The 16669-nt window shown below is 38.2% G+C and overlaps 1 protein-coding gene across 6 annotated transcripts in view; it reads right to left on the minus strand.

Annotated features, from left to right (window-relative positions):
• The window catches only part of LOC108263706 (KH domain-containing RNA-binding protein QKI), an 80166-nt gene that overhangs the window by 31028 nt on the left and 32469 nt on the right, over positions 1-16669 (minus strand). For all 6 annotated transcript variants that reach the window (XM_017464765.3, XM_047154318.2, XM_017464768.3 and 3 more), the window contains exon 3: positions 6222-6338. In XM_017464765.3, the coding sequence (XP_017320254.1) occupies positions 6222-6338 (117 nt within the window). The remainder of the gene's footprint in view (positions 1-6221; positions 6339-16669) is intronic.

Consider the following 16669-nt stretch of genomic DNA (forward strand, 5'->3'; position numbering starts at 1 on the left):
TTTCAAATATTACAGCAGGTTCAAGGGTCGAGAGAAGAAGGAGCGAGGGCTGTGTGCTGAGATCCTGACAACGCTGTGGTTGTGTAAAAGTCTCAGCACATCAAAGCTCCTTGTTAAAGGATTTAGAGAACAGAAGAATCCAGAGTTATGCTCTTTGTTACTCTTAATCACAGCATCTTAGTATTCTGCTTGCACAAAATATCACTGCCACACATACACATACATTTACATGGATGTGGACACACACACACACACACACACACACGCACACGCACACATTTTAATTCAGTTTCCACAAATCTTTTCTTTATTCCGTTTCTTGCTGGGTGACTAATAAAGACGGACAGAACTAAATGCCGCTGTTGAATTATGCATTCCTGTTATGCATGCTGTCAGTTTGTCCTCGTTCATATTGAGCTGAGACAACACTCGGTTTAAGTCTCAGGTGTCCTTGCTGTAAAGGTGTAGAATTTTTGTGCGCATGTTTTGACAGCGGTAATTAAGATAGGTTTAAAATTCTGTGGTATTCTGTGGCTCCTTAAAATTTACATCGGCAGACATTGAGCCCATGGCTAACTTCTTGTTAGTGTAGTCACGGCGTGCCTCAAATATTAAATTAAGTTCGGCTCATATAAACAACTGCATTTAATATGTGTCCACTGTGAGGGGCGGAGGTTGTACTAAATAAAAATAAACACTGTGCAAATGTGCAGTGAACACACACTCACTCACACACACACACACCATGTTTCTGTTTCATGGCTGTACTATGACTAGACAGTTCTAAAGTGATTTTAACAGCCTTAATAACAATAATTGGTGGCACGCCAAAGTGTTGAGCTGAACTTTTTAGAGAAACTGAGCCACCAGACAACAAGATCTCACTCTTCATCTGCACACTCTTAGAAAAGGAAGTTTAAACCTAGAACCCTTTAGGCAGGAGTTCCTAAAACGACCCCGAATGGACATTTTCTGTGTCTTTTACTTCAAGACCACCTTACATTCGTTATTTCCAGGCTACAAAATTGATTTGAACATCCCTTCACAACGTATTTTAGACGGAGCAGCCTAATGGGAACGGTGAACTTACATTTCAAAAACTCCAAAGGTGTGTTTGAAAGGGTGCATCTCTTTCCACTGTGACATCCAGCTTCGAATGATACACAAGGAATAAAACACCACGGGGCGTGTTGTTAAAGGAAAATAATCCATGCTGGGGTGGTGTGATACGTCAACTTGAGTGGCATTGTTCACACACTTGTCTGTGTACCTTATATATCATTGGTCACCAACCCTCTTCCTTGAGATCCTCCTTCCTGCAGGTTTCATCTCCAACCAAAACCTACGCCTGTTTTTGTTGATCAAGAACTTCTTAAGGCAATGTTTAGAGGGTCAGATGGGCAGGATTATGGTTGGAGCTAAAGTTTTCAGAAGGTAGATCTCCAGGAACAGGGTTGGTGACCACTGTTATATGCATTCCGTCTGGAAGATTAAATTCGACATTCACTAGTCGGCACATCAGATGCGAAACATCCCTTTCTGGCAGGTTTCCAAGTCGAACTGTAAAATATTTAGCGAATTCCTACACAACAACATCAATCAGACTGATGAGCTGTTGTCACTGGCTGCATTTTGGATCAAAAACTCTGACCTTACATTCAAAAATATTTACCAATCTTAGAAGATCCAGAAGACATTTGGGTAGGTTTAAAGGTGGCATGAGAGATTTTTGAAATACAAACACTAACTGTAAGAGGAAAACCGGTTAGTGTTAGTACTAAATAACTGTCTAGAATAGTACGTAAGTATGTGATCTGAGACACAATGCTCGTTTGTTTAGTGGAGGTAGATGGATGAGGATATGACAGTTTTTATTGCTAAATTCTTATGCTGGTGCTGCATGACAGGATAGTAAAAAGGACTAAAGTAAAATGTGGCTTGTTTAAATGTGTCTCCTGCTTACATTTTGAAATTGTAGCACACATAAACCATCTTTGTAGTTAGAGCAATATTTCTAATAATAGTTTGGAAACCGTTTTTGCCTTAAGGGTTCTTCAGCTTGGATATGTGTTCTACAGAGAGGATTCGAGGTAGAAACCCTACAGTAAGTAAAGAACCCCTGTACAATTTATGCCCCCTTTTGTGGGTCGGTGGTGGTTTAGCAGTTAAGGCTCTGGGTTACTGATCGGAAGGTTGGGGGTTTAAGGCCTAGCACTACCAAGCTGCTACTGTTGGGCCCTTGAGCATGGCCCTTAACACATAACTCTCACTGCTCCATCATGTCTGACCCAACGCTCTGACCCCAGCTTCCTGACATGCTGGGGTATGCAAAGAAAAGAATTTCACTGCATATGTATACGTGACCAGTAAAGATTCATTATCTTTATCATTATAATACTGTGTACACATGAATGTAGAGTAATAGTGTATATATGTACAAAGCTACAACTCTTTCCATTTTAGACTTAAAATGCAAAAAACAGAGCAAAAAAAATAACTTTAATATAAAAAAAAAAACCACGAGTGAAATTGTAACCTTTGGTTACAATATATACAAGATATGGTTTTATCTTTCATTAATTCTTAACTCTGATAGAACACTATAAAGTCACAAATTACACAAATAGGTTATCAGATTATTTATTCATGATGAAACATAGTTACAACTATTTAAAAAAAAAAAAGCCACTGACTGAAAATAGTTAAAATAGAATGATGTGTTGATTTGATGTCATTTGATTATATTAAGAACTTTGTTGAGTTTGAATGTCTTTTTTTATTTTTTATTACTAACTACATATATTTATAAGGGAGCATATGACTGTGGAATCTGTTATCATAATCAATAATTAAATGGTTACATAAATATTGTGACAGGCCTCTTTCCTTTATCGGGTCTTTATTGGGTAGAACCTGACCAAGATCTGCAAAGTCTGAATCTTTATCTCTCACTCTGTGTGTGTGTGTGTTTGTGTGTGTGTGTGTGTGTATGTGTGTGTGTGTGTGTGTGTGTGTGTGTGTGTGTGTGTGTGTGTGTGTGTGTGTTGTGCCTTAATCACTCACTTTATTGTTTGGGCAACTTCATTACACTTCCAAAAGAGATTTAGAAAGACGATGAGAGTCTATTTTGTTCAATTTTAGGATGCAGCGTGGGATGTCTTTAAAATGAGAGCGGGATAGATGTGCAGGCTGTGGAAAGCCTTGCCTTGGGTGTTCACAGAAAATGATCCTGCTGCCAGATGCCATCTCTGCTCACATTGTGCTTTAGGCAAGCATAAGACAAAAGAAACTCAATTGCATTTAGATAGCATCAATAAGTGCTACCATTTTCTGGTTATGTACAATTGATGAGGCTACATTGTATTTTTGAAGACCATGCGGTTAAAATATGGTTGAAAACTATTAATATTTTGAATGAAAAAAGATGTTTCATAAGCATAACTGGGATGGTATTAAGAATGTTTAAAGAAATATACAGTAATGCTAAAAGTAGATAAAGAGAACCCAAAAATATTATACTTGGTCATTTATTCATTGAGGAAAATGATCCAATATTACATATATCTGTGAGTGGCAAAAGTATGTGAACCTTTGCTTTCAGTATCTGGTGTGACCCCTTTTGCAGCAATAATGGCAGCTAAAGAGGAATTTTAGGCCATTCCTCAGTACAGAACAGATTCAATGATATTGGTGGGTTTCCTCACATGAACTGCTTGCTTTGGGTCCTTCCACAACATTTCTTTTGGATTAAGGTCAGGACATTGACTTGGCCATTCCAAAGCATTAACTTTATTCTTCTTTAACCATTCTTTGGCAATATGTTTTAACAATTTCCTTTAGAATTTGATGGTATAATTCAGAATTCATTATTCCATCAGTGATGGCAAGTCGTCCAGGCCCAGATGCAGCAAAACAGTCCCAGACCATTATACTACCACCAGTATGTTTCACAGATTGGATAAGGTTCTTATGCTGAAATACAGTGTTTTCCTATCTCCAAACATAACACTTCTCATTTAAATACAAAAAATTATATTTTGGTCTCATTCATCCACAAAACATTTTTCCAATAGCCTTCATTAACATTAACATTAGCCAATGTGAGAAAGGCCTTTAGTTGCTTAGAAATTACCCTGGGTTCCTTTATGACCTCACAGACTATTATGTCTTGCTCTTAGAGTGATCTTTGTTGGTTGATCACTCCTGGGGAGAGAAACAATGGTCCTGAATTTCCTTCATTTGTATACACATCTGAATGACTGTGAATTGGTGGCGTGCAAACTCTTTAGAGATGGTTCTGTAACCTTTTCCAACCTGATGAGCATCAACACCTCTTTTTATGAGGGCCTCAAAAATCTCATTTGTTCCTGCATGATACACTTCCACAAATGTGTTGTGAAGATCAGACTTTGATCAGGTTGCTCATTCACACTCACTGATTGTCATCCCAGTGATTGAAAACACCTGACTCTAATTTCTCCTTCAAATGAACTGCTAATCATAGAGGTTCACATACCTTTGCCACTCACAGATATGTAATATTGGATCAGTTTCCTCAATAAATAAATGACCAAGTATAATATTTTTGTTTCGTTTGTTTAATCGGCTTCTCTCTGTCTACTTTTTGGACTTGTGTGAAAATCTGATGAAGTTTTAGGTCATATTTATGCAGAAATATAGACAATTCTGAAAGGTTAAAAACTTTCATGCACCACTGTATGAACACAATATAATATTGAATAAAGCAAATATTTAAGCATCTGAAGCCTAATAATGGGCAATAGACCAATAGCGAATATGAATCCTAACTCCTTCTATATGTTTTAGTGCTATTATTTGCTTGGGCTGCCAGAAAGACACTCTGCATTCAGTGAAAACACACACACACACACACACACACACACACACGTCAGGCAGCATTTGTATCACTTAAGCCATGTGCACACTGGTTCATATGCATATGTGTGCATATAAGTGGAAATAAATAGTGAGAACAAGCCATGTAAAATGACACAGAAAACCGGCACACTTGCCCAAATGGAGACTAATCTAATCAAACATGCAGGTATAAGGAATAAGCTGAAACTGAGTCAGAATGGAAAGATTAAACAAAGGTCGAAGAAGATCTACACAGAGGTTACTTACTATTTAACTGAGAGCCTTAGTTACCATCTACCTAAACAAGCACACTCAAGCACGCATGTGAATATTTACACTTTGCAGGCGAGAGGTTCAAATGATCCCGTCTATGTTAAATACCCTAGCAATGCTTGCTGTGATGGCCAGGACTGAGAGCACACACAATCTCACATGCATGCATGGACACACAGTCCCACAAAAACACATGGGATGGACATGCACACAAAGCTGAGATCCGATACACCAATGACCAGCTGTGCTCCAACAGGACGCCGAACCGATCCAGATGTGGGAACGGAGTTTGAGATGACAGCGGCACTTTTCACAGAGCGCTTGTTTTATTTTTCTGCCTGCTCCCACTCAGCACCGTGCAACATAACCTTTGATAACTATCTCTGCGAGAGTCACTTGTCTAAATACAAGTCCAGCCCTGCTCATGCACCACTTTCTCAGATCCTCTCACATACATGGAAGAGTGTATAAAAAAAAAAGGTTACACAACTAATGCAACCAGCTGCATGTATTATTATGGTCAGTGTTTTATTCGCTAATAAAGTAAATTCCACAACCACACTATGACTTACACAGACTTACATCTACTCTTATACGAAAGACTGAGAGTGTGTATGTTTACCCAAGTGGTCATAGACTCTGGTAATAGACTATGGACATAACCCCTTACTCTCAGACCCTCCCAGACCCCCACTGGCCTAGAGAGATAGATACCCAGCATGCAACACTCAATCTGGCGTTTGAATGGGACAGGAGCCCTGGCAGGGACACTGGAATTAGCCCTCATGCAAACCGAGGCCAAGGACAATGTTTAAACACCTGCCCAAAACTCTCAGATGTGGCATGGGAGAGTGGGGGGGACATCACACATCACAGAATGAACCAAGCCAGACCTGCACATGATGCACACTCCATCCACTATACTCAAATACTCCTTACTGTAAATGAACAGGATATATATACATACATATATATATATATATATATATATATATATATATTTTTTTTTTTTTTTCTAGGACAATTGCTCTAATGCATGAACAATGGTGTGCGTATGTGTATGTGCTTACCTTTTTCTTGTCTCTCATTGAGCCTTTGCCTCTCACCATGATCTTGCATCCTGTCTCAGCCTCCAGTTGCTTGGCCGTAAGCCCCCGTGGACCAAGGATCCGGCCCACAAAATTAAACTGCAACACACAAACACACACAACACTTAGTCCTCTGATTATACACCGCATGTAGACGGGATTAAATGTATTACATATCAAAGGACACTTTCTACAATACACAAAAGACTGGTATGTTAAGTAAAGTAAGGTAAACCAGCACAGGACACCCTGTTTCACAGACAAAGCCCCAAATGGCAAAATATTAAGTCTTTAATGATCTTAACAGTTAATTAGCAAGAATTAAACAAATAGATAAAGTAACTTCTGTCCAATGGTTTGTTCTCAAGACCTTTAAAAGTTTAATATTTTGCCATTTTGGGTTTGGCCCATTTTATTTTGCCTAGGAGTGTATGTAAAAGTGCTTCCATAATAGACATTTAGAAATAAATAAATAAATAATAATAATAATAAAAAAAGATAGCTAACTATAACTACTGCAAAAACTACGAAAACACAATTTCACTAATGGTCTAATCAGTGATCTTGGTCCTGAAAATGCTACTGCACATCCTTGGAGCTTTACAGACAGATTTGAGCCTTTATTGCAAATTCAGACAGATTCCTCTCCCTTATTGTAAAGTAATATTTAAATGCACTAAATAAAAAAAAGGAAAAAAAAACCTGTACAAATTGACAGAAGTTACAAATGATTCGTTTTGAGATGAGTTTTCCGCATGGCATAAGGTTGGGTTGACTTTGTTCTGAAATGCTCTTCTAGGCTTTATCTTGAGACGCAACCTTTAAAACCCGGATACAATCTACCTCATACATTTTTAAACGATGGAATGATGGCAAACTCGTCAAAACATTTAAAATAATCAAACAATCAAAAACGCCACAAACATTTCAGCACAAAAAGCATCACAGAATAGTTAGACCCACTGGTGCTGAAGAAAAGAAACATCATACAAATTATCATTATTATTATTCGATTATAATAATTATTAACAAATTCTTGTTGATGAACTGTAGCCTACAATAAAATGAAGAAAGAAGGTAAGAAAGCAAGATGAGGGAGAATAAGATTTCCTGGGAGGCACCTTGTTTCAGCAAGTTGTCTAACCGTTATCTCAGCAGCTCATCAGCCTGAGCTCCGACAATGGCGCTCGATGTGTGGTGAGTGGTGCCCTGCCTGCTCCAGGCCCATCACGACAAGATAAGAGCCACTGATCCTTCACCTGATCAATTGGGTATCAGAGCTAACCTGAGAGCCGTCAGTCAAAAGATCAGGGGCTGTGGCGCCATCCGAACTCCGCCATACGCTGACATGTGAATGGATTTGACTGACGAGCAATAAAGCAAAGCCAGTTTTGAGTGTTTTTAAGAGATAAACATGAATTGTTTTTCTGTGGGCCTGCTTCTGCTATTTTTAAACAGTCCAACTGCTTTACAGTAGTTTACAGGAGAAATGAAAGGAAAAGTCACAAGTAATCAGTGGATAATAAGTGCTAATGTTATATTAAATATGCCATACATATCATTCTGACTAGATACATGAGGTGCTGCTCTCGTGTCCTGATGTTTTGCCACAAACGCTGTAAACAAAGTATATTTGCTCTCACATGATCAGTTTTACTATCTGACAATCTGCTCCTCCTCCTCTTCAAATGAATACAATTCATCAAAATAGCATAGTCAATACGACTTCTAACAAATTTTGTGGTGAGGCAATGGGCTGCTACAAAATCCTAGTTTACACCAATGTTCCCTGTTCTAATCAATAGTCCTTCAAGGCCTGATTTATCAATCCTTTTAATATTCAGATTCAATTATGTTTTCACATGAGTGACTCCGTGCATAATCGACTACTTGTAAAACACTGCTAAGTGTATGTGTACTTGATAACAGCATATTTTTGCCCCTGTTGCATATTACATGGGCATGATATGAATAAAAAGGAGCAATTAAACTGTGGCAAGGCACAAAAGCAACCGTACTGGCACGACATTTGTATTTATCAGCATACAAAACCTCTGAGCAGAAGAAATACAAATCTGTGTGTCTCATACGCTACACATATCAGACAACTGTACTATTTGATGCTACCAAATTTACTCCTCAGCAGGTGGTCTTATCTTCATTTCATTCATGTGTTCTTGAAAACTGAACTTAGATAATGGTTTTTATATATATATATATATATATATATATATATATATATATATATATATATATATATATATATATATACTACAGAGAGCTGAATATATCAGTGCATGGCAAATACCTTTCTTTCTAGTCTTGTACAGATTTTCAAGGTGCCCTTGGTGATGTGGAAATCAGAGGGAAGGCTAGAGAAGCTCCAGGAGGCCTTCATTTTTATATGTACAGCTGCGTTCATGCACAGGTGGAGGCAAATTGCACAGACATCCTGTATAGTTTGGTATACCCTGTTATCTGTATACATATCCCTGAGTATAAAGTGTTTTATCCTCGAGGAGTGTGAGTCCTTCATAAAAATGTAATGCAACCACTTTTGAATAAGTATGTCCGTGACTCACTGGGCAGTCACATTTGTTAAATATATCTTATTATCATGTTATTATGTGAGCAGTAGGACAATGATAGCTAAGAGCTTAGAATGTTCCCAACCACAACACTGCTTTATGGGCTGAAAGGCTACATGTGACATTCACATCATGTCAGAGAACTTGCAAAGAAGGACATTTCTCTGCCTTTAACACATGCACACACTATACACATATCGTATGATTGAACTCCATCTCTTGATTATTTCATATTTAGACCTAATAATCTAACTGTTCTATATTGTTTCATATTTCTGATTGATTCAGAAGATTTTAGATTGTTGGAGATTGTGTTAGAATTTTGGACATTGTTCTTGATTTTTTTAAGGGTTTCTCACATTTTCATGAATATATATATTCATTAAAATATCACAAAAAACATGGCTTGTCCAAAAGTTCTAATGTCATACTAACTGCTGCAACTCCAAGGTTCTTGGTAGAAGATACCAGGACCAGGATCAGAAAATAATACTAACTTATTTAGATGCTTTTATAAACAGAAACCATATAATTACAGTATTTCTGGCATGATGTTAATGGTGTGAAAACACTTCATCACATACAGTAGACCTTGGTTTGAATCTTTACAGTCTAACAAACAACAAAATATTCTACAAATAGGATCAAATTACTCTTCCTTTACTTCTTTAAACCAGGACACATGGTTATTATAAACTATTGTATACTACATAAATCTAATGTGACTCTTCCGCATGCTTCAGGGACTGAGCGATATGCCATAATTGACAGAACCATGAATTCTGCTCTCTACGATTGAAAACTGAAGGAGATTCAATCATCAATCAATCAATCAATCAAGTGCAGATGGGTTGTGGAGCAAGATAACAATCCAAAACACAAAAGTCTTTTGAGCTGAATGGCTCAAAAGAAATGTAATGTTTTGGAGTATTGGACAGTATTAGATGACACTCAAATATACATAGTAACATTTATATCTCAGGAATCATAGGCAGGGCTATAGAATGGCTAAACATTTTGGGATAATGTTCATTGGACTGCTGAGTCAAAAGTGGAAGACCGCTACATCTGGATTAAACTTAACACAGCGTTCCACAATAAGAAACTACTGTAAACTACACAAATAATGAGGTGCGTAGGCTGGCGTAGGCTTGTGTAGGCTGGCCTCTGGGTGTTGTTAAGAAAATATCTGTAATTATACAGGTTTTTGGTTGCATAACCCATTGTAATAATCTATATACACATTTGAGCAAGGAAGGAAGATAATGTTTGGAGAAAGCTAGTCTAAGGTCGTATTACAGAGCTCAATCAGGATACTCTCACCTGAAATTACAATGCTCTCAGTTGAGCTAAATGACAGATTCTGAAATGAATGGAGCTAAACAGTTCCCTTTATTAATAAAGTGCAGCACACATTCAACTTTATCAATGGGTTCTGCTTAAAACAAGGAAACCGTTTGAAAACAGGAACCGTAATAAATGAGAACGGTAATACGATAAAAACGAATATCAGCTACTATGAAGATGCTTTAGCAATTCAAAGTGTCTTTTCTTGCAGCTTCCATGGACTTTGATGTTCTGTAAAATAGCTCTTTTAGCAAACTGAGAGCATTTCTCAGCTAATGTTCAAGCTAAATGTCCTATATTTATTAGAATTTTATAACAAATTTCTACTAATTCCTAGTATTATTTAATCTAAAGCATGTAATCTAAAGCAGTGTTTCCCAATTGGGTGCCGTGTAAAAATCCTTCAAATATTTCTAAAATGCTAAAATGTGTATAAAACATTTAATATACATGAGAAATTTCTGATGACTGAAATAATAACACAGACACAGAAATAATAAGACAGACACACAAGCATAATAATAGTAATAATAAAAATTTATATATAAAAAATAATAATTCCCTCCCCCTCAACCCCCCTCGCTGACCTGTATGCGTGTGTTTTATCTTATTAATTAGCGTGTGACGTTGTGTGTGTAGTGCAAAAAAAAATATGGACAGATTTCTTAAAAGAAAAGCTCCAGATGATTCTGGACCATCAGCTTCATCCTCATGTAGCTAACGCTGTCTAGCATTAGTGTTTGTGTAGGGTGCCACAAATGTTTTTAAATTTTCAAAGGCTGCCATGACTGAAAAAAGGTTGGGAAACGCTGATCTAAAGAGGCTGATAGATGTTTCTACGGCCTTAATCCACATGCAGTGATTGCTGAATTGAATAGACAGCATACTGCAGAATGGAGTATCACTAATTGGACCAATACTGGCCTGAAACTCAATCTGTGTCAGAACTCATTTTCACATAGTCAAAATCCAATCCATAGACATAAATCCAATTCACTGTAATTAATGCCACAAACATGTGTGAGATGTGGACTGAGACACGCATTTCATGCATTTGAACAAATGACACAACTCGTTTTAAAAAGCCTTTAAAATCAAGCCTTCTGCACTACTAAAAAAACAGATATTTGAAGAGAGCAAGCTTGCAGCGCCAGGAAAAGGTATTTTTCCCCTTCCTGATTGTGTATAATTTTGCATTTGGCACACTTAATTGTTTCAGGTAATCAAACAAAAACAACCTGAGTAAACACAAAATGCAATTTTTAAATGATCATTTTAGTTATTGAAAAAAAAACAAAAAAACAACTGGCCCTGTGTGAAAAAATAACTGCCTCCTAGTTACTCAATCAAACAACTAAACAAATTTAATTGATTAATGGGTTCAGTTAGGGGGGCAGGTTTGTTTAGTGGTTAGCATGTTTGCCCACACCTCTAGGGTTGGGAGTTCGAATTTGCATGTTCTCCTCATGCTTCGGGGGTTTCCTCCGGGTACTCCGGGTACTTTTCCTCCCCCAGTCTAAGGGCATGTGTTGTATATTGAGTGGCATTTCTTAATAGTTCCTAGTGTGTGAATGGGTGTATGAGTGTGTGTGTGATTGTGCCCTGCAGTGGGTTAGCAGCCTGTACATGTCCCCTGTGCCTTGTGTCCTGTGTAGGATAAGCAATACAGAAAATGGATGGATGGATGGATGGGTTCATTTAGACTAGATACACCCAAACTAGACATACCCTGGCCTGATTACTGACATCTCTGTTGTATCTAAACACTGCTTAAATAGAACATTTCCTGCAATGTGAAGTAGGCTAAAAGGTCTCAACAAGCAGCACACTATGACATGATCATAAGAAACTCTGCAAGAGATGAGAAAGTTTGTTCTTGAAATATATCAGTCTGGAAAGGGTTACAAAGCTATTTCTGAGGTTCTGGGACTCCAAAACACAGTGAGAGCCATTATCTCAAAATGGAGAAAATTTGGAACTGTGCTGAATCTTCCCAGAATTGCCCAGCCTACCAAAAATTTCTCCAAGAATACACTATCGTCTCATCCAAGAAATCCCACAGGAACCTAGACAAACATCTAACAACCTGCAGGCCTTGCTCGTCTCAGATAAGGTCAGAGGTCATGATTCTACCATTAGAGTGAGACTGGATGAAATGGTATCCATGGGATAGCAAGGAGAAAAGCACAGCTAACCATGAAGAATATAAAGGCTCCTCTCACATTTGCCAAAAATACCTTGTTGTCAACTCCAAGCCTTTTGGGATAATGTTCAGTGGACTGATGAGTCAAAAGTGGAAGACCGTTACATCTGGCATAAAGTTAACACAGCGTTCCACAATAAGAACATTTTACCAACAGTCGAACATGGTGGTTTTAGTGTTTTGGTGTGGGGATGCATTGCTGCTTCAGGGACTGGGCGATTTGCCACAATTGACAGAACCATGAATTCTGCTCTCTACCAGTGAAAACTGAAGGGGATTCAATCATCAATCAATCTATCAATCAATCAAGTGCAGATGGGTTGTGCAGCAAGATAACAATCCAAAACACAAAAGTCCACCGCTGAATGGCTCAAAAGAAATTGTACAGTATTGGATGATACTCAAATGTACATAGTAACATTTATATCTAGGGATCATAGGCAAGGCTATAGAATGGGTAAACATAGAAATATGTATGGTAGCACTATTGTTATTGCTCTCCGCTTGATAGATCGCTTTGCTTGTATTTCCTCCTTTGTAAGTCGCTTTGGATAAAAGTGTCTGCTAAATGAATAAATGTAAATGTCAAAACAGAAATAGGAAATATGAAAATTAATTTCCTGATGATTTATTCTACTATCTGGACTATGAAAAAAATATAGATAAACAGACAGACAGATAGACAGACACACAGACACACACAGACACACACACACGAGTGTATTTTTGGCAAGATTCTGATACATGATGAATATAATGACCATAATCATGTTAAACTGAGGAGGATTTCTACAAACAAGATTTGCATCTGTCTGAATGCCGTTGATGAAATCTCATTACTGCACCTGGCCTGTGAAAAAAGAAGCCAAGTCTTTTCACAAACAGTTCATACAGCATGACCCACCAAATCTCTCTCCTAAAAGACTAAATATCAGGATCCAAAAGAGCTACAGCTCTTGGATGAGACCCACACACATATCCATACTAAAACAGATCCACAATTACACACACACACACACACACACTGCATTACTCATACGCTGCATGCACACCCAGAGCTTATGTGACAGCAGCAACTACTCTACCTGAGTGGATATATCACTTCTCTACCTCCCTCCACTCCCGAGCTGTCATCTGAGCTTTGATGCTGCTCTTTCACACACACACACCCTCCTGAGCCTAGGCCTTTTGTGCTGGGTCTTCTCCTGCTGGGCAACACACACACCATCTCTGCTGAGCTTGGCATTGATGAATGCCTATGTGTGTGTGTGTGTGTGTGTGTGTGTGTGTGTGTGTGTGTGTGTATACACACCCTCGTTTGTGTGTGTATATAAGCGTTTGTGATGGGATGGAAGAAAAGTGCAAATGTCTGCGCTTTTTAGGAAGGAATCTAGAAGAGAGAGGGGAATTAAATTTTCATCTTCTGCCCATCAGGTGGTCAAGGCAACTGAAGGAGATATGCCGGAATGGATTTGAGAGCCTAAACCTCCATATTTCTGCACAAATGATCGTCAGCAGTGTTGTGTGTGCATGGTTCCGACAAAAAGCCGAGTTCAGGCATAAAGCCTGAGGCATTATGCTGAACACAGCTGTTACTGAACACAGATGTTGACTTAATTTCAGAATAAGCCTCCAACTATTAGCTATATCTACTGTGGTGAATTTGAGTTGTGTGGGACTCTGCTGGGTGTAGGTCACAACAGGTAATACTGTATGAATCAGAATTAGCACCATCTCTGTTGCAGTGCTGGTTGGAATATGAGGCTATGCTGGTTGTAAACCAGTTAAAAGGTGCATTGCACCAATCGTGACCGAGTGGTCACCAACCCCGTTCCTAGAGATAAACCTTCCGGAAGACTTTAGCTCCAACCATAATCGTGCCCACTTGACCATCTAATCATTGTCTTAAGAAGTTCTTGATCAGGTGTGTTAGATTTTGGTTGGAGATGAAACCTGCAGGGAGGTAGATCTCAAGGAAGAGGGTTGGTGACAAAAGCACTGAAGAAACATTTTGTTCTGTTTTTCCTACACTCTGTTCACAAATTGTTTACTTGGGCAGGGAGTTGCTATGGAATGAAATTTGTGGCAAAAGTATTGAACGTAACTTTTCAAGAAGCGAACTAAAATATACAATGGGAAAGAAGCGAAACAATCTGAAACTGAAAACAGTGAACTCATTGGCAAAAATGTAACATGGTCTTCAAATAAACAGCATTTTTTGTTAACGGTCTTCTAAGCTTGGTTTTTGCTAATCATGATTCATGAATGTTTTCCTTTACGCTCCACAAGTTTACATTCACCATTCTAGCATAAACCTGTCATGTGGGCGGGGCTTAACAGCAATTTACTCTCATTGGCTAGAGATTATTTATCTATTTTTTGTTCCTCTGGTGGAAATAGAGGCCGAAGAAGCCACCTTCACTGTCTCATGATGACTTTTTTCCATTTATAGTTACATTTAATGTTGTGCAATGTCCACTAAACAAATTTGTTCAAATTTTATCACTTAGGTTATAAAAGCTATAAACAGTCTTTTGCTCACCAGCCTCATTTTTTTTATGTCTTATGAAGTTTTTCAAATGGAAACGCATTTAAGTGTGGAAGCAAAAAAAAAAGTACATGGTATGTGTGCTAGTTTTCTGATATGGCACTTTACCATTTGGAATGGGTGAAAACTTGAATACTTGAAAACACACCTGTGTAAGTCTTGTTTGAAAGTGTGTGTGTGATAATTCGCATGTCTTTGTGTCTAACCTTAAATGTCATAGTGCTTTGTGATCCAGACAACAGTTGTGTTCAGCACTGGGTCACAGGACTTATTTTCTTCTTTTTAAAGCCTACAGAGTGTATCTGGTCATTTACTGCACTCACCAGGTACAGGGCTTTGTGTGCCAGTTTTTGCGCGTGTGAAGAATTACAGCTAGGTGTGTCCTTTTCAGTGCGTCACCATTGTCAGTTTAGCTTACTTTCAATAGAAAACAATTCTGCCACGGCTCAACAGGAACAGAAAGGGCTCACTTTTTGGAATACTGCAGGTTTTTCACATTGTGTTGCCACTGACAATGCTACTTTAATCACCAAAAGAACAGTATCTGAAAAGCCAACAATCTCTGCTCAGTACTCTCTCCCTGCTCAGAAGATACTATTTACTGTTTCCAGCACCACTCACAAGGAAAAAAAAAAAAACAACAAAGAAAATCATTAGGCTGTAATAGAATCTCTAATATCTGCTGTTCAAGGCTCAGGCCTATTTACACGATCTGCACAGTGGAGATTATGCGTGTTTTCCATCAACTACAATAAAACAGGCAGCAGGGACGTAATTAGGGCTGTTTAAGACAGCGCGTGCGGGCCTGCCAGAGAGCGCGAGTGATGGCATTATCTTATGAAGATAAACGAGCTGGCACTGCTAATAGGCAAATTAATTATTGCATGACTTCAAATACCACTGCGCTCTGATTCCTTTCTGCAAGATGTCTTCTGTTTTCATTACTATGTGGAAGAAGGGGAGGGGATGCAGGGCAGGGAGACTGCCCTACTCCTTTAAGAGGGGGTGGGGGTGAATTTAATATCTGAAACACTTGATTTCTCCGACTTGGTTCAGCAGCTGGGTTTATACCCCTATTAGTAGATCTTATCGTAGACCTCACAATAACAGTACTTAGCAGGGATGGATGGTATAAATGGGCTAGCACGGACAACAAAGATTTCTTTTTAAAACCCCAAAAACATCAGCATAAGGTTTCATTTTCTGTGGGTGGGTTATTTGAAACATTTGTGGAATCGAGCACAATAGCACCACCAGAGGTGTGGGTGAAATACAGGTACAGGTGTAATAAACACTAACAAGTTAGATTTTAAAAAAAATGTTTTTAGATGAGAAGCTAAAAGTAGATAAACTATCCAACTGAAGTAAAAGTTATACAAAAGGACAGATGACAGAACTGTAAGTTCAGTGTTTTTGGTTCAAACTAAAAAATGAAAAACAACTTTTCTGTTTATTAGGTTTGATATTCAAAGGAAACATTCATCAGGAATGCAGCTGCTTATCTACCTTTAATTGTGTTTGTGTATGTGTGTCACATAATTCTCATGCCATTAATTAGATCTTGCATTATAATAAAACAAGATAAGATAATACTTTATTAATCCCCAGATGGAGATTAGGGTGTCACAGCAGCAGCAAGATAGGTGAAGAAAAAAGAGATAGTAAGGAGAACAATACAGGGATATATAAGGAGTATATGCAAGATGTATAAATATGTATATGTAGACATAAGCGCAAACTATAT

The sequence above is a fragment of the Ictalurus punctatus genome, chromosome 3, assembly GCF_001660625.3.
Source record: "Ictalurus punctatus breed USDA103 chromosome 3, Coco_2.0, whole genome shotgun sequence".
NCBI classification, from domain to species: domain Eukaryota; kingdom Metazoa; phylum Chordata; class Actinopteri; order Siluriformes; family Ictaluridae; genus Ictalurus; species Ictalurus punctatus.